The 22,709-nt window shown below is 33.9% G+C and overlaps 3 protein-coding genes across 9 annotated transcripts; all 3 read left to right on the top strand.

Moving 5' to 3' along the window:
* The first annotated feature begins 587 nt into the window (after positions 1-587).
* Positions 588-5,937, top strand: LOC100817220 (zinc transport protein ZntB). Of its 7 annotated transcripts, none has more exons than XM_041009913.1 (6): positions 593-868; positions 1,067-1,160; positions 1,285-2,110; positions 3,885-3,964; positions 4,397-4,661; positions 5,071-5,937. In XM_041009913.1, the coding sequence occupies exons 3-6, from the start codon at positions 1,321-1,323 to the stop codon at positions 5,337-5,339; spliced, it is 1,404 nt and encodes a 467-aa protein (XP_040865847.1). In that variant the 5' UTR covers positions 593-868; positions 1,067-1,160; positions 1,285-1,320; the 3' UTR covers positions 5,340-5,937. The 7 variants fall into 7 exon arrangements, with proteins under 7 accessions (XP_040865848.1, XP_040865847.1, XP_040865846.1 ...); XM_041009912.1 differs by having other exon boundaries at positions 1,067-1,164; XM_041009911.1 differs by having other exon boundaries at positions 965-1,160.
* A 1,321-nt stretch (positions 5,938-7,258) lies between these two features.
* Positions 7,259-10,804, top strand: LOC100814039 (heat shock 70 kDa protein, mitochondrial). Its single transcript, XM_003545695.5, has 6 exons — positions 7,259-7,634; positions 8,186-8,250; positions 8,337-8,415; positions 8,501-9,067; positions 9,170-9,790; positions 9,993-10,804. The coding sequence occupies exons 1-6, from the start codon at positions 7,566-7,568 to the stop codon at positions 10,614-10,616; spliced, it is 2,025 nt and encodes a 674-aa protein (XP_003545743.1). The 5' UTR covers positions 7,259-7,565; the 3' UTR covers positions 10,617-10,804.
* A 3,213-nt stretch (positions 10,805-14,017) lies between these two features.
* LOC100811348 (oligopeptide transporter 4) lies at positions 14,018-21,658 on the top strand. Its single transcript, XM_003545692.5, is given in 7 exon segments — positions 14,018-14,672; positions 15,598-15,695; positions 17,554-18,117; positions 18,644-18,896; positions 19,531-19,713; positions 20,931-20,958; positions 20,961-21,658. Coding segments are annotated over 7 exon segments (2,202 nt in total). The 5' UTR covers positions 14,018-14,174; the 3' UTR covers positions 21,539-21,658.
* Positions 21,659-22,709: the final 1,051 nt, after the last annotated feature.

The following is a 22,709-nucleotide window of genomic DNA, read 5'->3' as shown; positions in this document are numbered from 1 at the left end:
TATATTTAACATATTATTGATATTGCTGCGATAGTTATGGTATCTATCTTACATTTATCAAATATAATATAATTAAATTATCAACGATAAAATTATGATGTAAATTATATATTTAACAAATCATTGATTTATATGCCTTTTTAAAAAATTATTTATATTATATTAATTTACGAATTCAACAATTGCAAAATATAATATCTAACACAACAATATCAATGATAAAATGAAGAGATAAAATTATTAATATTTTATATTTTTTCTATCACTTTTTATCACATAATTATTTTTTTACTTAATACATTATATCAGTATATCTATATAATTATTTATCATTTTTTATAATAAAAAGTACTATATTATAATTGTAATCAATTCCTATATAAGAAATTAAAAATTTCACTTTGGACTTGGAGAGTGAACATCTTATTCTCCTCATTTGTGTTAAATTAAGCATCATGTTAATAGTAATAGTTTCTAAATACAGGATGAGAGTAAGTCCATGACGTTGTCTTTAGCCTTTGGGTGAATATGGAAAAATTAATGTTTAATTAATTTCAGTATAAAATACTAAATTTCCGTGAACGATATTTCACTTTAAAAAGAAATTAAAATCTGGGAGTTCATAACTACTGTTGGGGAAGTTTCCTAGAAGCTCAATCACTTCACAATTATATTCGATGTTTTCTGTTGGTTAATAAATTAGTTTATCGCACTCACATCCCCTTTCCCTTATTACCAACAAAAGGGAAAAAAAATCCCCTTCCACTTTGAACTTTTCAATACTGTGTCGCTTTCGCTTTAGCCAATTTCAACGTTTGAGTTTTTCAGGCATTAATTCATTAGTTTCATAATTAGGGCATTCAACAAGGTAATAATGCTACTTCTTCTGTAGTTTTTTCTTTTTTAATTGGTTGTATTACTTTGTTGCGTTGAGTAGAATCTGAAAACTGCAGCTTTTGTTCAGGGTTTGATTCGTAGTGTGCGTATGGTGGTGTTTGCTAGAAGATTTTTATGAACCTACCTATTCGGTTGTTTGAATATAATTCTAGGTGTTCCTTACTTTCAGTCAATTTGGATTTGGATCAATTAATTGCGTTGCGCTGGATTTGTTGACTTTGATTTTGGGATTACGAATAATAGCGCCATCGCATTCATTGCACGTAGGTTGGTTGTTTTAAAGGACGAGAGATTTTAAGTGTCAAGTTTATAAGATAGGAAAATTGAGTCTCAGTTGAGGTTTTTTGGATCAAGTTGTTTAATACCATATATCATTTTGTTTATTAGTTGGAAGCGTATTTTGCGGGTAGCTGCAGAAAGTTTATGGAACTAGCTCAGCATACAGTTATGGAGAATGGGGTAGGCGAGGAGATGGATGGTGAAACTTCAGCACGGGTTCCCCTCAGGGAGCGCCGAGTCTACCCTGCCCATCCTTCAGGCTTGGTGAGGAAGAGAGCTTATATATTTGATTGCATGGGGAACTTTTATCATAAAGATTGGGATCTAGCAGACCTTTTTCTAAAAGAAGAGAAGGAATCTGGTGTAGGAGAAGGTCGAGGGAACGAGTTTTCTTGGTACCATGTTGAACTACCGAAAGGAAATCAAAAGTTGTCACAATCTGCACAGGACCTGATTGGTGTTTTCTGCCCACCTTTGAAACTCCAAGACATTCTTTCACTTGTTAGCAATGGACCCTTTTGTGCACATGTAGATGGGGCACTTGTCTTCCGTGTTAATTCGCCCGGTCCTCCCTCCAGCGACTTCACGTTTAGGATTGCTGCTAGAGTTACGGAGCATTCAGTAATTACTGTGTCCTTGGGACGTGTTCCCAGGTTAGGCTTCTCCCGTGTGGGTGAATCTCTACTTTCCGAGATTCCTAGTGTTGAGAGTTTCTCTCCTTTAAGAGGTCAGCAGCAGGAAAGGACAGTGATCAAGGAGCATGTTCTTGAATTCTTATTGACTATGAATCACTCTGAGGAAGCTGACAACCCTGTGCCTAGATCTGTCTCAAATCTTGTAGTACACATAATTGACACACATGTAGATCAGATTCAAGACCTTGTGACGAAGCTTGAGATGGAGTTGGACTCCGTGGAGCTTGACTTGGATAAAGGTAATTTCATGATACACTCCTCGATCCCTCCCTCCCTGCCATTCCATTCTCAACTTTTAGTACTCTTCATGGTTCAAATTACAAATTCAGCCTGTTCTTGATCACTGAAAGTATGCCTTAGTTTTTAACTTTCTATCAATTGACTTGAAAAGAATACTGATGTGAATATAGACATACTTTCTGGCTATTCTAATGTAGACGGGTTGAAATTGTCTAATAGATGACAAGTTTATGATGATTCATTTGTTTGATTATTTTTACCTCTGATTTCATTAAACAAAATTTGTTGATTACATTAATTGAATGTCATCCTAAATCCTTGTATTAGTTTGCAATAAATAAAACAAATTTAAGTTGTTATAATTTTTTATGCATAAGAGAGGAAAGGGACCTAACTAAAAGCGTTACCCCAAAGCCTCTTTTAAGATTGTTTGTTTAACATCTGTTAACTGAGTTAAATTATTTATTTATCGAGTATCTTAATGATGTATTGTCCTTGGAACTATGTTATATGGTGTACTACTAGTCTTTTCACTGTTGGCCTGTTTATTATTGCATTGATTTCAATGGGATTATTGATCTTTACTTCGTACCCCATTGCCCAGAGGCTCTTCGCTATGCGAAGGTATGGGGGAGGGATATTGTACGCAGCCTTACCCTTGCATATGCAAAGAGGCTGTTTCCGGATTCGAACCCATGACCAACAAGTCACCAAGACACAACTTTACCGCTGCACCAGGGCTCGCCCTCGAATGGGATTATTGATCTGATGGAACAAATTACTAGCTATTTCTCAGGAAAAAAGAAATTAACACACTTTTTGTTGTGGGTGAAATCCATATAGTACTAAGTACCTGCTATATATTTTCACCAAAAAAAAGTAACCACTGTATATGGATTGGGAGGGGCCCACATAGATTTTATTCAATAGCAGTGTATTGAAAAGACTCTGTCAAATAGTATGTTGCTAACATTTCTCTTAGGAAAAGACTTAAATATTTAGTGCCTGCCTATAAAATCTCATAAGAAATCAGGCAACATGCCACCTCTAGCAAATCGTATTTAAGTTTCTCTTCTTGAAATGTTCCTATGTTCGATACATTCCCATTTGGAGGCTATATTTTTGTCATATTAAAAACATTTTTGAAATAAGAAAGGAGCTTCCTCTAATTTCATCAAATATCATGTGAAGTCCATGAGATTTGTTTCATTTTTATCTTATCTTAGTAATAAATTTAGTTATGGTAATATGATTATTGATTTTGTGAAAACCTATACATATCCATACATTTCAAGGTCAGCTTAATATATTTTCATTATTTTGACTGAATCCATTTTCCAAAATATGGCCTTCCCACCCTTGCATTTGCATCCTTGTGTCTCCTTTTTTTTAACTGTAGTGTTTGAGGTCATGAAAGAGTGGTGGTAAAACATTTGTACCTTTAAATGTTTTTGCCATTATTATGCAATGAGGAAGGCCACATGAAGGCCTTTTAGAGCATAATATTTGGCAGAAAGTGACTGTTTTGGACATTCAGTTGTTAATTGCTTACACCACTGTTCCCTAGCCAAAAGGTGAAACTAGGGGAATAATTCCTGGTATAGCTGGTTTATAAAATAATAAGAATGTTTTGTGTAGCATTTTTGTGTGTAAAATGAATTTCCGTTTTCGACAGGTTTTGTGCAAGTTTCTTCTAGACTAGTTCTTCGATGTTCAATAGATGAAATGGTTTTATAGAATTGAATAAGGAACAATTGCTCTTCTTAATTGTAGGTGGGTATGCTCTGAAGAAACAAATGCTAGACGACAGAAGATTCCCCAAACTGCATATTAATTTGCAGCGTCTCTTGCAGGTGATAATTTACTTATTTTTGTACATTCATTTTGATCTAAAGGCATCAAGCTGTAGTTTAAATAAATCTTGCTGAAGCTCATTTTATTAGTGAATCGTGAATAATTAAAATATCGTAGATTTGTGATCAAGCGTAAGGGTTGTTGGTTTCATCATTCAATAGCATCAAGATTCAATAAAAGGAATCTTTTGAATTCATAAATGCATATAAATCTGGGAGAGGGTATAAAAGGAAATGTGCATGTTCAAAATAGAAAAATAAGAAGGCTTCTTGGAAAAATAATTGCTATTGGAGGTGAAAATGAACATGGAAAGAAAAGAGTGTCAACAGGAATTTGTAAATTACAGTAATGAGGACTGTTACCATGACTGGAATGACAGTACTGTTTCCGTCTGATTTTTTCTCATATTTATCAAACCAAATTCTATTAAGGTGATTGCCCATGGAGAGCAAGTATATCTCCGAGTCAAAGAAAAATGCTCTTCTAAAAGATGGTTTGCCAGTGATGACCTTAACTCCCTTGAAGAACTAATTGGAAGGTTAAGGAGGCTGAAGGAGAATGTGGGGTTTATAGTAAATCGTGTCACAGCAATTCAGGCTGGTCTAGACAGCTGGCAGTCAGAGCAAATAAACAGGAAGCTGTACTATCTTTCGTTCCTTTCAATAATATTCCTCCCTTTGTCCATCATAACAGGAGGTTAGAGCATCTTCAACCCAACACCTCTCTTTTTCCTTTTTACACATTTTAAGTAGGTCTCATTGTGCAATACTTAATTTTACTTTTTACAACTCAAGAACTCTTCTCTCCAATCCATCAGCTCAAGCAACTATTCTATTTTACCATTACACTGACATTGCTCATTTTTACTTATTGTTTATAAAAGTACACTCTCAGGATCCACAACAAATTTTAGCACCAGTGTTTAAATAAGCACCTGGTATTTAGCCGAAACTTCATAAGCACTCCCTCCAATGGACAACTCTTATTAAGCACTGATGCTTAATAAGTTTACACGACCTATTCTGATTTGTTATGAACTTCTTTTATCCACATCCACTGGCTATCCAATACTGGTATGATTTTGATGTTTGAACTCTGATTGCAGTCTTTGGCATGAATGTTGGAGGAGTTCCATGGACAGGTCAAAATGCTCCAGAGCTAAAAGACGGTTTTCGTAATGTCATATTACTTTGTGTTGCTATGTTATTTCTTGTACTACTCTGCTTCATTTTCCCGGCCCTTTATACCCGTATAGCGGCTTCCTGGCGAAATAAGAGAGCTATGGGAAGAAGCTGGTCACTGAACAGGAAGTCATTGCTCAGGAGATCATTAAGAATAGGAGAGCAGGAGCGAGGGGGCTATCTTCGGATTTGATGGTTCATGGCATTACCTATTTCATTCTATCAACGAACATTTAAGTCAATTATTACTTCCTTCTGTTTTGAAGAATGCCTCACTTGCAAGCTATTTTATCAGCTGCTTTTCAATGGCTCGCACGCACATAAGAAACGTAATAAACTGGCAATTAGTGGTCAGTAAAACAATCATCTGAAGCCTAAATGGAATTCTCATGAAGCACAGATTCTCTGGTACAGTAAAATGGAGTTTGTGATCAAGGCAAGCTTTATTGCTTATTCTTTCATTGTTTTTCCCCCCTATAGGAGAGAATATATGGATCTATCACTTTCTTTTTGGCAACTATTGGTACATTTCAAACTTGTACAGTGTATTTGTCTTTTTTTGTTAGCGGCAGATTTTTTGATTTCTTATATTATTTATTGTCACTGATAGATCATGGAGACCAAATCAAGTTGCTTCACTGGGACTGTAATTACTATTCTCCTGCCCTTTTCTAAGCTTATTACTTATTAGTTCACTTTCTTGACAATAATTTTTTTTTCTCTTGATAAACAATCAAACAATTGTTCCTGTATCAATTTTCTTTTCTCATTGGGAAGGTTTTTATTCTTTTTTTTGTATTTGTCTGTTGAATTTAACTAACAAATACTTTGTGTATTGTATAAATATTTTTTAAAATGAAAATAGAATAACTTAAATTTGAATAAAAAAAGATTAAATGTCAATTTTGTCTTCTAACTCGTATTTTATTTTATCAATAATAACCCAAATAAAAGCTTAATCTTAAGTGAGACTGACAAAGGGAAACCATGGTGATCTGAAATGCAGTGGATAGTTTTTTTTTTCTTAATAAAATCTTTCACCAGCTGAAACCATGGTCAATACGTAAGGAATAAGAATCCGGTACTTATACAAGCATATGATCTGTCAAAAAAATAAAAATACAAGCATATGATATGATATTATGACGCTTCTTAAGAGCTCCCTCAACCGACCATGGATTCTTAATAAAACAAGGTGCTTAATATGAAAATTTTGGTTTAGCATGATGCTCTTAACGAATTTTAACTTGTAAGGTCAAGAGTCGGACCTAGAAATGTTTCAATTTGTAAACTAATTCCTATTATTCACATTAGAGAATGAAAAATGTTATTAGTCAACTGAGTAAATGGTCAGTCCCTAAAATTGTATTAAGCTATCACATTAATTAACGAAACTAAAAAAAACTCAAATAAGTCCTTCAAATTTTTAGGTTTCATTCAAGTCCCCAAAGTAAACTTTTTTTTTTAATTTCTAAATACATGTTGTTATAATCACTCAAGTCCTTAGTATAGAAACCAAAATGAAAAAAATAAGATTAATTTTCGGAACTAAAATGAATCCTGAATTTTTTTAGAGATTTATTTGAATTTTCCTTGATTTTAAAAACTAATGTGACAAGATACAATTTTAGTGACTAAATTGGTCATTTACTCTTAATAATAGTAATTAAATGCAAAAACCAATTAAAAAATGATAGCTGCCAGCTGATGTTAGGTTAGAAAAAGTATTATTTTTTAAGAAAAAAATAAATATGAAAACTAGAATCAGAATGATAATTCATTTATCTATATGTACCCTTCTTTATGTACCTTAAAGTTCACCTATATCATATTTTAAATATGAAAAAATATCTCCTCTAAATTACCTACACGATTTCTTAAATTTTACTAAACCCTACGCATTTTTTTATATATATTATTACTAAACCCTACACATTAATTCCATACGAAAAGTTTTCTACAAATGTATATATCCATGATTTGGTAAATTCAGATGTTCATTGTTGATTAATTTAAGTGTAAACTGTTAATGCACAGAAAATTTAAAAGTACCACTAGATGGGTTCATTTGATTAGTACAACATTACATTTTGCCTGAAATAGAATTATGACAATGACATTATCAAAAAGTAGCAACCAAGAAAGGAGAGGTCGTGGAACTCTCATGGACCACGAAGCCAAGGATGTCCGACGACACCGTTTGGGTTATCGATCTAGAACCTTCCTTCTCTGACTTCCTCTCTCTGAATAACTAGAATAATCTGCCACTATCCTTATAAACCGACACCGTTTTCTTTTGTTTTGGCAACACGGTACCAAAACCCTAAACCCTTCTTCTCTGATATTTAAAACCTCTCTCAACACCTTCACCTATCTCTATTTCCTTTCTGATCAATCAATCTCCTCTTCTCTTCCAGCCATGGCCTCCTTGCTCCGCTCTCTCCGCCGCCGCGATGTCGCCTCCGCCTCCCTCTCTGCTTATCGCTCGGTACCATCTCCACCTCTTCTATGCTTCCTTCATTTCTTTATTTTTTTTTATGGTTGCTCCATGTTACCTAGGTTTTCCCGATTTGACTCAATTATGGCTTAAATCCATTTATGTCTTGCTTTTGCCCGGATTTGGCTCCAGTTGTTTAGAATTTCAGTCATCTAATTTTCGTAATTGATTTTCCATTTCTAGTGTTTTTGTTGTTTAATTATACCAAAGGTGTTAAGCAGTTGATGTACTGGCTCAAGATTTTGCTAGATCATCCGTGTTTTTGTGGACTCACTTAGTAGCTACTCTACGATATTGCTTTTATTACTTCTAATGAAAGTTTCTCCTGGCTCACTTTTCTAGCTTACAATTCTATAATTGAATTATCGTGCACCTAACCTTCCTATGCTCTAGAATCCTGGGGACTTAACGAAGTACGTGAATAATTGTTGATTATGCCGTTGTCCTTAGAATTATATAATTAGTTGATTTGTGCTGTGAATGATGTGTGGCAACAATGATTTTTGGAGGAAGTTTTTTCTTACTTTTGCATTGCTGTGCAGTTAACGGGCAGCACCAAGCCAGCATATGTAGCTCACAACTGGTCTAGTTTGTCTCGACCATTCAGGTGCCATTTGTTTGTTATGATTTTGTAATAATCCTCAAAAGGCGCTGATCAAAATTATTCATGATGACTTTTCATCTTCATTGCAGTTCAAGGCCTGCTGGAAACGATGTCATTGGTATTGATTTGGGTACAACCAATTCATGTGTTTCCGTTATGGAAGGAAAGGTAACAGTAACACATTAAATCATTAATGCTTTTGGTTTGTTTGTATGTGTTTCCGTTGTGCTGACTCAAAATATATGTTTCTCAGAACCCCAAAGTTATTGAGAATTCTGAAGGTGCACGAACAACACCATCTGTGGTTGCTTTCAACCAGAAAGGGGAGCTGCTTGTAGGTACCCCAGCTAAGCGTCAAGCTGTAACTAACCCAACAAACACTCTCTTTGGTACCAAGCGGTTGATTGGTAGGCGCTTTGATGATGCTCAAACACAAAAGGAGATGAAAATGGTTCCATTCAAGATTGTTAAGGCTCCAAATGGAGATGCTTGGGTGGAAGCTAATGGGCAGCAGTATTCCCCTAGCCAAATTGGTGCCTTTGTTCTCACCAAGATGAAGGAAACTGCAGAAGCTTATCTAGGGAAGTCAATTTCTAAGGCTGTAATTACTGTACCAGCTTACTTCAACGATGCTCAGAGGCAGGCAACAAAAGATGCTGGTAGAATTGCAGGTCTTGACGTGCAGAGAATTATCAATGAGCCCACTGCTGCTGCACTTTCATATGGGATGAACAAGAAGGAGGGTCTCATTGCCGTTTTTGACCTTGGTGGTGGAACATTTGATGTGTCCATCTTAGAAATTTCTAATGGTGTTTTTGAGGTATGTTGATTTGTTTCTTCTTCTGTCTTCCCTTATTAACCTGTCAGATGGAATAGTATGATAAAAATTGTACTGACAAATGACAACATCTTTCATATCAAGGTGAAAGCAACAAATGGTGACACTTTCTTGGGAGGAGAGGATTTTGACAATGCCTTGTTGGATTTTCTGGTGAATGAATTCAAAAGAACTGAGAGTATTGACCTTGCAAAGGACAGGCTTGCACTGCAGAGGCTTCGTGAAGCTGCTGAGAAAGCTAAGATCGAGCTGTCTTCAACATCTCAAACTGAGATCAACCTGCCTTTCATCACTGCTGATGCATCTGGTGCAAAGCATCTGAACATAACATTGACAAGATCGAAGTTTGAGGCTTTGGTGAATCACTTGATTGAAAGGACCAAGGCACCATGTAAAAGCTGCTTGAAGGATGCTAACATCTCTATCAAGGATGTTGATGAGGTTCTTCTTGTTGGAGGGATGACTCGAGTTCCTAAAGTCCAAGAGGTGGTTTCAGAGATCTTTGGAAAGTCTCCTAGCAAAGGAGTAAACCCTGATGAGGCAGTTGCCATGGGGGCAGCAATCCAAGGTGGTATTCTACGGGGGGATGTTAAAGAGCTACTACTCCTAGATGTAACACCACTCTCTCTCGGTATTGAGACTTTGGGTGGTATCTTTACAAGATTGATCAACCGCAACACTACTATTCCTACTAAGAAGAGTCAGGTAAGCCTTAATTCTACAGAGTACAGATGATTGCTTGAGACATTTGTTTCTAATTTAATATTGAAATCATGCATTCTATATTTAATTGAAATTCCCCTTGAAAGTATTGTATCTGCTGCAATACATAGATCCTATTTGATTTAGTGGCATGTATTATTGCTATGTGGTTGAATCTTTTTCCTGACTTATATCATTATTTCAGGTCTTTTCAACGGCAGCTGACAATCAAACTCAGGTAGGTATCAAGGTGCTACAAGGCGAGCGGGAAATGGCTGCAGACAACAAAATGCTTGGAGAATTTGACCTTGTTGGTATTCCTCCTGCTCCCAGAGGTCTGCCTCAGATTGAGGTTACATTTGACATTGATGCCAATGGGATTGTTACTGTCTCTGCAAAAGACAAGTCCACTGGTAAAGAACAACAAATCACTATTCGGTCTTCCGGTGGACTCTCGGAAGATGAGATTGAAAAGATGGTCAAAGAAGCAGAGTTGCATGCTCAGAAAGACCAAGAGAGAAAGGCTCTCATTGACATTAGAAACAGTGCTGACACCACCATATATAGCATTGAGAAGAGTTTAGGTGAATACAGAGACAAGATTCCCAGTGAAGTGGCCAAAGAAATTGAGGATGCAGTTTCGGATCTGAGGAAGGCGATGTCAGAGGATAATGTTGATGAAATCAAGTCAAAGCTTGATGCTGCAAACAAAGCTGTATCCAAGATTGGAGAGCACATGTCAGGAGGTTCTAGTGGCGGTTCCTCAGCTGGTGGTTCTCAGGGTGGGGACCAGGCTCCCGAGGCAGAATACGAGGAGGTGAAGAAGTAAGGCGAGGAGGGGTTTGTATCCACTTTTACTGATTTATTTTGTCTAGAGTTAGAGATGAATCATCTTTTTTCATTTAGCATATGATATAAGGTTTTTTGTACTAAAAGGTTGGAGTTCATTTTTTACTTCATGTACTTCTGGAGAACCAAATTATGCTGTTTGAATAACGATATTCAAATTTTTGCCTAGTGACCGTTGACGCATTTTTTACTTATTATCATTGGCTTTTACTAGTATTTTGCACATCAATTGAATTTATTTATTGCACTATTTTCATGTTTTATGCTCCGCTGACTCGACCAAACTGTATCGACGAGTGAGATCTGAGATCTGTAAAGCATGTGCTTGTCAACTAAAACATCAATTTTCCTCATCAACACCAATTATTGTTCATTCTTAGCAATTTGTGTGAATTATCAACAAGAAACATTTGAAGTTACCTTGTATAATTCATAATTCACATTTGCTCAACTGTGTCAATAGTTTGCTTGTATAAATTATACTCAGCATAATCTGACTCGGCCTGCATTCGGCTCGGTTAATTTCACTTAACACCTTTACAAATTTAAGCTGTTAAAAGTTAAATATTCCAACAAAATTTCTTTTGTCAACTATGTGGTTGGATCTAGAAAGATTGAATATATTGATTTTTTTTATTTTTTTTATCTCAGACTTTCTTCTCATCTCGTTTTATTGTATTTATATATAAAATTTATATAGAAGAATAATTTCAAGAAAAACTAGTGGGGTTTTTCCATCGAGTGAATTGATATATTCACGCTTATTTCTTTCATCTCAAACTGTGTATTGATTAAATTAATTGGACCCCAACTTCAGAAAGGAATTACTCATCCTTTTTCCACCGATTCTTCCACATATGACTTCTAGTCAGTCAAAATCAAATTATTGATCGCACTTGTTTAATTTCCCAAAAAAACTTTTTTAAGAATATATAAAAAGTAATTTATTTTTTAAACAATATGAAAAATGAAAATTATTTTTCATTTACTTATAATTGTAAAAAATATATTTAAAGTGCAGGTATAATTATGTGATTTTTAAAAAGTTACTCAAGACTTTTCCTTGAAAGAAAATGATTAAAAAATTATTTTGAAAAACTTAAACAAATGCAATGAAGTCTTTTAGAAGTAATTTTAATGAAAAAAAAAAAAAGGACACTCAAAACCAATCGTAATTGGTTCTTACACTCAAAACCCTTCTTCCTCTTTTTCTCCGTCCCCAGGTAAGTCCATTTTTTTTTGTTCTTTTTCTCTTTTGTTGGTTTTTTTTTCTTCAACAACATTCTTCTCGCAGATTGATTAATTTGTTTTTAAGTAATTTTTTTTTAAATGTGTGCAAAGATCTTAAGAATTAGTATATAAAAAATTATTCTTTATTCTGGAGATTTCTATTACACTTTTATTACAATATTTATATAAGATCAGATCTTGGGCTAAAATTTGATACTAAAAATTACTCTATTGTAATAACAAATATTCAAAATGTGAAACATGCTGGGTTTTTAATGGATAGACATTTAGATTTCAGAATTCAGACAGTGCAAAGGACCACTTACAAAGACTTGCGCCAACATCATGAATAAAAATTCATAAACGCATCAAATATACCAATTAGAATTTTCTAAAAATAAAAAAGAGATACCAATTGAAAGACATGATATTGAGATTGTACCATTCAAAACAGAGAATAAGAACAGAAGAAAGAGGGCTTGCAAATTATATTGATGTACGATTTTCCGTATTAATCGTCGTTATATATTGATGATTTTTGAAATGGAAAAGCGGGCTTGCAAATTATTGATGTAGATAGCTGTCAAACACTCGAATCTGTCAAGCCCTCTTTTCCGTATTAATCGTCGTTATACATTGATGTACGATTTTCCGATTAATATGGAAAAGCGACGATTATTGCAAGAAAGAGGGCTTACAAATTAATATAGTTATCACACAAATTAATATAGTTATCTACATCACTATATACAACATTAATCATCATGATTTTTTATATTTGATAAACGATTAATATTGTATACTTATAAAAAAAATTTATAACCACCAATACATATTTGTATTTTTCCATACTCATTTTAGTATTTATAATTGCATAAACACATTATTTCAAATTAATACGGAAAAGAGGGCTTTTTAATATGGAAAAGAGTGCTTGCAAATTATTGATGTACGATTTGAAAGAGGGCTTGCATCAAATATTAATCGTCGTTATATATTGATGTAGATAACTATATTAATTTGTGTGAATCATATTCTCCTTTTAGAGAAACAAAACAATAAAATAATGGTAGGATTCACTCTACAAGTCAGTCCACGGTTGTGTTTCTCTTTAGTGAATGCATGAAAAAGAGACGCCGCTGCAAATAAACTTTCTGAAAGGAAATCACGCGTTCACATGTGGCCGCCATACATTGATAAACCAACTTGCCTTGCCACTATGTTACCAAAAAGAACTCTATACTAAATACAAAATGCATTCACACCACTATTTATGATCTCCAGAGATCAGCCTCCGTCGCTGTTGTTTGCTAAATGCCTAAAGCTGCTTTTGGACTACTTAAGCAAAGTAGGTATTCCCCCTCCTATCTCAAGCAAAAAAAAAGAAAAATTCTTTATATTTATTAAAAAAAATTAATTAACTTCACTAAATTATATATTTTTAATTAAAATAAACACTCTTCTTAAATTATCTTTTCCTGAAATTTCATATCAAGTATAAAAGAAATAATAACCTTATTAAACGAATATATGTTGTAAAAAGTCTTATTAAATAAAACAAATAATTAAAATTTACTCATATTTGAGATTAAAAATAAGAAATTTTTGTTACTTATATTTAAAATGGAAGGAAATAATAATTAATTATAAAATATAAAAAAAACTAATTAAGATATTCAACAATTTAAAAACTAATTCGTCGAGATACATATATTTATTTGAAAGATTAATATCTTCTGATAAACATTTTTTGATATACATAAATATAGAGCACAAAATCGAACTATAACCAGTGCTTAAAAAAATATAATCATCCACATCCATGAATACTACACTATTAGTTTTGTACATATGATACAGTGAAGTCAACAATGTGATCCCAAGTCTGAAACCAATTATCTTATTCTTATCACTAGACGTTGGAAAATGGAGCGGAGGGACCAATCACATCCCACCACCCGGAGGGTTGTAAGTTTTTATTTTGAGTAATAATTCATAAATATTTTATTATTCTTTTATCTTATCATAAGTTTTATTATATCTATATATATTTTTTTAGATGTCAAATAATTAATTGGATTTTATTATCGTATCATAAATTTTATTATATTTTTTCTAAGAACTAAAAAAATAATGAAATAAATAATTTAAGCTACTAGAAAACACATTAGGGGTCAATGATTTTTTTGTTCTTGCAAATATGGAAGACATCATAGTGACACATACTACTAATAGAATTTTGAGAAGGCTCCAAAAGGCACCTCTTTCTTTCTCTCTAGCTAACATCACGTAGGCACTCACGCACGCCATGAGCTCTGATCCAGAAAAGCGGGTGACAAGCGAGGTGGTGGAAGACGATGAACTCTCTCCCATCGAGGAGGTTCGTCTCACCGTAACCAACACCGACGACCCGACCCGACCGGTATGGACCTTCCGTATGTGGTTCCTGGGTCTTCTCTCCTGCTCCCTCCTCTCCTTTCTCAACCAGTTCTTCGCTTACCGCACGGAGCCTCTCATCATCACACAAATCACAGTTCAGGTCGCTACTCTCCCTATCGGCCACTTCATGGCCGCGTTTCTGCCCACAACCACGTTCAGCATCCCCGGATTCGGGTCCAAGAGCTTCTCCTTCAACCCGGGCCCGTTTAACATGAAGGAGCACGTGCTCATTACCATATTCGCCAATGCCGGAAGCGCATTCGGATCCGGGTCACCCTATGCGGTGGGTATCGTTAACATTATCAAAGCCTTTTACGGACGCAGCATCTCCTTTGCTGCTTCTTGGCTTCTCATCATTACAACGCAGGTTAGTGCTCACCACCCTTCTCCTTCTCTTACTAATTATTATATCATTATTTTTTAATTACCTACATGTACTCTTCTAAATTATAAAAGCATATACTAGTATTAATTATCTACGGATTCCGCTTCACCCACTAGTTCCACCTTTCGTTTCTTCTGGTCCTTTTCATGATCATATATAATGATGAAAAATGTTTGATCTGACACCTAAAAATCTATTTAACACTTATTGAGAAATATAATATGTTAAAAAGAAAGAAATAGACAGAATTAGGAGCTATTGGTGGGATGTTAAAATAAATGGTATCATTACCATATATTATTCTGTAATGATTATCATTCTTACATTATTTTACTTAAAACAGTCCCTGGTTTGTTGCTTTACTGTGTTTCTTTTTTCTAATTTTATTATTCCTCATATTCTCCCTCCAAGCCCGGCTTTTGGTGATATTTTCAACTCGTAATTTATTTTGTTGATATTTTTATTTTCGAGGTGGATTGTTTTATTGATATTTCAGAATTACTATGTAACAATTCAAAAGTTCCTGTATATAATAGAATATTTATATTTCCTTTTAAAAAATAGGAACTTATACTTATATAATTATCATGTTATGTAAAATAACATACATAAATTTCTAATGAATTTGGAGTTAAATATATTTTATCCTAACTAATGAGGTCAGCTGTTGTATAAATTGTAAATATTTAATTATATAGGTGTTTTATAATTTATATTCCTTTTCAAGTTTTATAATCAAGATGAAAAGACGGGTGAAGTAATACAGTCAACAAGTATATTATTATAATTATTTTTGTGAGGCAACTAGTATATTTTTATTAGACACGAAATTGTAATTTTCAATTGAACTGGCTGCAGCCTGCAATTTGTGATAGTAATTAACTCCTTGATCGTACCGTGTCTGCAGGTGCTAGGATATGGATGGGCCGGGTTACTTAGAAAATACGTGGTGGAACCGGCCCATATGTGGTGGCCCAGTACCCTCGTCCAAGTCTCACTTTTCCGGTATGTCATATCCTTTTAATCAATGCTTCTTCTTCTTTTCTTTTTTTTTTTTTTAAAAAAAAACAACAGAGTATAAATTATAATGAGTTATTTATTATTTATAAACCATTGTTAATATAAGGATTTATTTAATTATTATTTTTAAATTTTAATATCAAAATTTAAAAATATCTCGATTTTTGTATATATTTTATTAATAGTAAAAAAAATTATTTTCATGCTTTTGAATTAATTATTTTTCATATTTCAATGATTTATAGTAACTTGCTAGTAGAATACAGTATTTTTGTAACTTGCACATATTCTCTACAATCTTCCACGTAGTAAATCTTCATATAGTGTGGATAGATTTAAAGCAAAAAGGAGAGTTTATTTTACCCCAAACATTTAGGATACATAGTTAATTGAATTTGACTTCAATTTAGGCCAAGTGCAAAGTTAGACCTTTCAAAGCGGCAGCGATTTGGATAAAGTAATGAAGGGTGGGAAAGGGGTTTCATTAACCAATTGAGACTAAGATAAACATTTAGGATAGTTAATTGAATTTGACTTCACTTTAGGCCAAGTGCAGAGTTAGATCTTACAAAGCAGCGATTTGGACAAAGTAGAAAATGGTGGGAAAGGGGTTTCATTCATCAATAGAGACCAAGATAATTTGTCTATAGAAATAGCCAATTCTTCATTATTTTTCCTCCAAGGAAGCCGTAAAGTGAGGAAGAAAGACGTAAAGAATGTTTTTGATTTTGTTCAAATAAAGACACTGAGCTGGCCCAGCTGGCCTATAAGATTTAGTCTGACTACAAGATAAGTTGACTTTAAGAGTTACAAAAACGTTAATATCAAGCATTTAAGATTTTAAGCTTACTTTTGTATTGCATGTGGAAACGATTTACGAACTACGCCACAATTAATCTTGACCTGCAATGTGGAAACGACTTACCCACTACGTAGGAGACTTGGTGGGAATGGCTACGGTCGACCTTAAGAAGCAGCAGCATGTGACCCATGATGAATTTTATCTTTCTAAACAGTCAGATATAATTGACCCATTTTTGTTTATAAGACTTTTTTATCATCATTATTTTACTTGACTTGGATTTTGATATATTGACAATTCTTATATGGGAGAATTTATTGTATGATTGAATATTCATATCATATGATCTTGACCAATTACTATATAACATGCTAACTATACCGAATTTTATTAACACTAAATGCTGGGATAAAGTAATTAAAACTTATGTTTTAGGTCTATCAATAAAAAATATTTGTTAATAGTTTTGATAAAGTAAAAAGTCACATGTTAATAAAAAGATCTAACATATAGTTATTTTTTTTAAAGTTAAAAAATTCTTTTTAAATTTGTTTTAAGTCTCTTTCACCATTGAGTTGGTCCTGATTAACACATCAACTCTTGTACATGTGTTACAAGGAGATTAGTCAAATCACTTTTTTTTTTTCCATAATTTTATCTCTTTGCATTCATCTTAACTCATTTCCAGTATTTTCAGCACCACTGGGTGGGGAATATTAGAGAAGATAGTCTGGGAAAATAAAAAATAATTTCTCCGCATGTTTAGGACGGTCTTGTAAACCTTATAAGAAGTGTAGGACATTTATGTTGTACTGTTGCGAGATAGCAACATTAAAATTGCCACCGGGAAATTAAGAATGTAACAAGGGAAACATGTGCAAGAGTACTAGAGTAGTTAGTTATTCATGCATCTCCTGAGACTACGAGATGTAGCAATAAAAAGTATCACATGCAATTAATCACATAGTACGTAGACTCTGTATTGATGTATTATTTATGAACAATATACTTACTTACCATAAATAAATTGTTGGTATGCAGAGCTTTGCATGAGAAAGATGACCACCGACTTTCACGGGCAAAGTTCTTCTTTATTGCACTAGTGTGCAGTTTTTCGTGGTATGTTGTCCCTGGATACTTGTTCACAACGCTCACAAACATTTCATGGGTGTGTTGGATATTCTCCAAGTCAGTTACAGCTCAGCAGATAGGGTCAGGCATGAGGGGCCTTGGAGTTGGTGCCCTCACACTTGATTGGGCTGCCGTGGCATCATTCTTGTTCAGCCCTCTAATCTCACCCTTCTTTGCCATTGTCAATGTTTTTGTGGGCTATGCATTAATTGTCTACGTGGTCATTCCTGTATCATACTGGGGCCTCAATGTGTACAATGCCAATAGGTTTCCCATTTTCTCCTCACACTTGTTCACCGCCCAAGGTCAAAAATACAACATACCTAAGATTGTAGACAACCATTTTGAGCTAAATGTTGCAGAGTATGAAAAGCAAGGTAGAATTCATCTCAGTGTGTTTTTCGCTCTCACTTACGGCTTTGGATTTGCCACCATAGCATCCACCCTCACACATGTTGTCTGCTTCTATGGAAGGTACGTAATGCTACTCAAATTATTTAGCAGTGATATTTAATTTCTTACTATATTAGTAATTTAATAAGATGTTAGTAGTAAAAAGAAGACTGATATTATTGGCTTTAAAATTCTGTAATAAACACATGCAGTAGTATATTCTAAATTCTATATTGCAGTGGTTGTCAGAAATTTAATGTAATTTATATGATGCCTAGGTACTTTACAGTTGCATGTTTTGATAACTATAAAATCTCTAATATTTGAAAACTTGGATAAGCCATAGCTTTAGAAATTTTATGCTTTACAGAATAACTTGAAAAGTAGTGCTAAATATATTAAAACAATGATGTTTCTCCACAATTTTTATAAAGTGCGTGTGTAATATCTTAAGATATAATGCCATGACACAGCTGAAGCTGCGAATCAAACATAACAACAACATAAGGAAATTCCTCCAATTCGCTTTGCAGTTTAAATGTTTTTTGAGATATCAGCTATACGATTCAAAAAACTGTTATATGTTGATGTATACCTAAATATGCAGGGAGATTATGGAGCGGTATCGTGCTTCTTCCAAAGGCAAAGAAGATATCCACACAAAATTGATGAGAAGATACAAAGACATACCTTCTTGGTGGTTTCATTCATTGCTGCTCGTGACACTTCTGGTTTCTCTCGCACTATGTATCTTTCTAAAGGACCAGGTTCAGATGCCCTGGTGGGGACTTCTCTTTGCTGGAGTGCTAGCTTTTGGATTTACCCTTCCCATTAGCATTATCACTGCCACCACAAACCAGGTTAACGTCTGAAACTTTTGCTCCCACTATGTGATAGCACATGCATAGACCAACTCTATGTTGTTCAGAGATTTAACTCACTTTAAAAGACTACGGATGGTATAGATTGAGTTCCTGGCTAATTGGTCATAGAAGTTTTAATATTTTTTCAAATACTAACAAGGTTAAAACTTAAAAGCTTAAGCTGTTAGATAAACATATATGATTTGTTTTATTTCTAACATTTATCTACAAAATGATATGTATATATTTACATTTTAATCTGATGAATTTTTTTCCTATTTGTATTGCCGTGGACTAGCAAGAAACTTCATCTTTTCATTTGTCTTGTTACAAAACTAGATAGTGACATCTTCTTAAATATCACTCAACTTAAAATACTTTTTCTCAGTGATTACTTCTGAATGTGAGAACTAGGGGTAGCCAAAAAACCAAACTGAATTAAACTGTGGCAGAACTTAACTGAACTACAAAAAACAGTTTGCTTGAATTGAGCTGAACCAGAGATATTGCATTTGTATATATTGTATATGTTTTGGCTCGAGTCTCTTGGTTATGAAAATTTAAGTACTATGTTCATGGGAGCACAAAAATCCTAAATTTTGACGATTGCTTTCTTACGCTATGTGTTCAGACACCAGGATTGAATATCATCACTGAGTATGTCTTTGGTCTCATTTACCCTGGAAGACCAATAGCAAACGTATGTTTCAAAACATATGGTTACATTAGCATGGCGCAAGCTGTTTCTTTCCTCAGTGATTTCAAACTTGGGCATTACATGAAAATCCCTCCAAGGTCAATGTTCTTAGTTCAGGTATACTCTTGAAGCGCAAGACCATTCCTCTTCCCTCCAATTTTGTAGGGTTCATATGCCAGCTTTTAATTATTTAGTTACTTTAATTTAGAGAAATAAAGAAAAACTAAAAAGAAACATGAGGCAAGGCAATTATGAGCACTTACTCATAGAATCCCTTTTAGTTAGCAAGTAAAATAAAATTCTTAGGAAATTGTCAGATGTCATACACCTTTTTTTTTTTTTAATTAACTGTTGTCTTTGGTTCTCTATAATGAAATATGAGATATCTTGTAAATTTCAATCCTTTGAGTTGGTTATGAGATTGATTATGAGATTCAAAATTTAATCACACTTCAAATTTAAGTCCTTCCTCACACACTTAACTTTATGTTGTCTATAGTAATTGTCATGCATCTTAATTAATGTCTTGGTTTTCCATAACATCCAAAATCACTCAAGCCGCTTTGAGTCACATCTGTAGTAAATTTTTGTCTTTTATCTTGGTCGTAACTTTTTCTTTGCGTAATTCGTTGGTCAGAAAATTTAAGTCTTACAAATAGTTAACAAATTCGTAAACAATGGAGAAGCTAGTGCTGGCTGTACATGTTTGGGATGCAGTCTATACAAACTATTTGATATGTTAAGATGTATAAATAGTAAACTGAAATTTTATAATTCACATGATACAAAATCAATTATCGGATATACTTAAAGGTTGGACTATTATTTTTACTTTGGAAAGCTTTATGATAGATTAACAGTACAGCAACAATTTTTAACGCCTAATCGTTGTGCTACACCCACAAAAACCGATCATTTTATATACTGATAGAAATATTACGTTTATAAAACAACTCACCTTCTTTATTTTCATATGATAAGATTATTGACTTTTTTGTAAAAAATATTATAAAAATTATATCTAGAGAATTGGTCTGTAGTGTAAACATCTTTAAATAGAATACACGATCAATGTAAAAATTTATAAAAATAAAATACATCTTTAAACAGTTTATAAAATTTTCAATTATATCATGTATGCTTAGAGGTTGCACTATTACAAAATCAATTAAATCATATTGGATTAATAGTTCACCAACAATTTTAAGGCTTAATCATTATGTCACACACAAAAAAACAGCTCACCTTATATGCTGAGTGCTGACAGAGATTATACATTTATTCTGCAATTTCCTATGCATTCAATTGTTCACACATGTATGTACTATGTATAGTTCATAGGCACAATACTTGCTGGAACCATGGGGTAGCATGGTGGTTGCTGAACTCTATCAAGAACATATGTCATGACGATCTCCTTCCAGAAGGCAGTCCCTGGACATGCCCGGGTGACCGTGTATTCTTTGATGCATCAGTTATTTGGGGTCTGGTGGGACCAAAGCGTATCTTTGGTTCTCAAGGAAACTACAGTGCAATGAATTGGTTTTTCCTTGGAGGTGCAGTAGGACCCATAATTGTTTGGCTATTGCACAAAGCATTTCCCAAACAGTCATGGATTCCACTAATCAACCTCCCAGTTCTATTGGGAGCAACTGGAATGATGCCACCAGCAACACCATTGAACTACAATGCCTGGATTTTCGTTGGAACGATTTTCAACTTCTTTATCTTCCGTTACAGAAAGAAATGGTGGCAGAGGTACAACTATGTTCTGTCAGCAGCACTTGATAGTGGGGTTGCTTTTATGACTGTCTTGCTCTACTTCGCACTGGGTTTGGAAAACAAGAGTCTAAATTGGTGGGGAAATGATGGTGAACATTGTCCACTGGCAGTTTGCCCAACAGCAAAGGGCGTAATAGTTGACGGTTGCCCTGCAAACTAGTGATTGATTTTATAGTTTATACCTCTTTTAATGGTTTCATTACAAATACCAAGCATGAAAAACACGAATTTATAGCAAATTCAAAATGTATAACATAAAATCACTATATTTCCAAGTAAATAGCCTGTGTTACATGGTTTATTATGCTTCCTATTGGTTTGAATTCTTACTGTGGGGTATGTCGCATTTCGATTAACTGTACGTAAGAAGAAAAAAGGTGGTGTTGATGCTCATTTCACAATTCCCATTTAGTTCAACGTTATCATAGACACTATGATTTACATACCACAATATTTCAGATTTTGGCTGCAGTGTGATGGATTATAATTACATAAAATTGCTCTTAATCTGGACAAGGATATTTGTGTTAGGCAGAACAGGGTAGAACTGAATCTTACTCTCTTTTAGCTTAGGAGCTGGTCAAGCAGCCTGTTATCTCTTCGAAGAAGAGAACACATGAAGTCATGAAAGGGTAAAGGTGGGGTAAACTATATATGAAGGATAATATGGAAGTAACTTTCAAATATGATTCAACTTAGAGTTTCATCAAAAACCTAACTCTAACCACATGAAGCCACCAAACAAAGAGCAGGATGTTCTTGCAAAGAAGTAGACCATAATTTTGCCCACTAATCTATAAATTTGAAAATTATTCTCCCCTTACCTCCAATAATTTCACCACACTCTATTGCTTGTGTAGAAGTCCCAAATACCTTTGACTTGGTATTGAACCCTCTCCAAAAATTTGAGTGGTAAGTATGTGTCCAGATAGAGATAATATTAAACCTTTTTGTACTTTCCACGAACTGCAAGTCCTCTATGTGTACCACAAGCTGGCCAAGTCCTCTACTCTTCGAGGACTTATGATGTAACACTTGTCGGATAGCCCTGGTACCCATGATTATATTTTCTTTTGCTGATAAAAAAAAGGAAAAATTATATGATAACTCTTATAGACACATTGACTAGTTGACCTAAAATAGTATTATCTACGATAAAGACAATGTTATCATTCCTTTAACTAAACATGACGTGTAATATTCCTAAAATGCATTCTTCAGAAAAAAAATGTAAAGAAAAGTAAAATTAATTATAATATATTATATTTTAAAGGATATTTTGTTCATTCTATTTGATAAAAAAATTAAAATTAATTAAGTAATTCCTCTAA

Source organism: Glycine max, chromosome 15, assembly GCF_000004515.6.
Source record: "Glycine max cultivar Williams 82 chromosome 15, Glycine_max_v4.0, whole genome shotgun sequence".
Classification (NCBI taxonomy): Eukaryota; Viridiplantae; Streptophyta; class Magnoliopsida; order Fabales; family Fabaceae; genus Glycine; species Glycine max.
The sequence above is the reverse complement of the archived record's forward strand: the minus strand, read 5'-3'. Positions and strand labels throughout refer to the sequence as shown.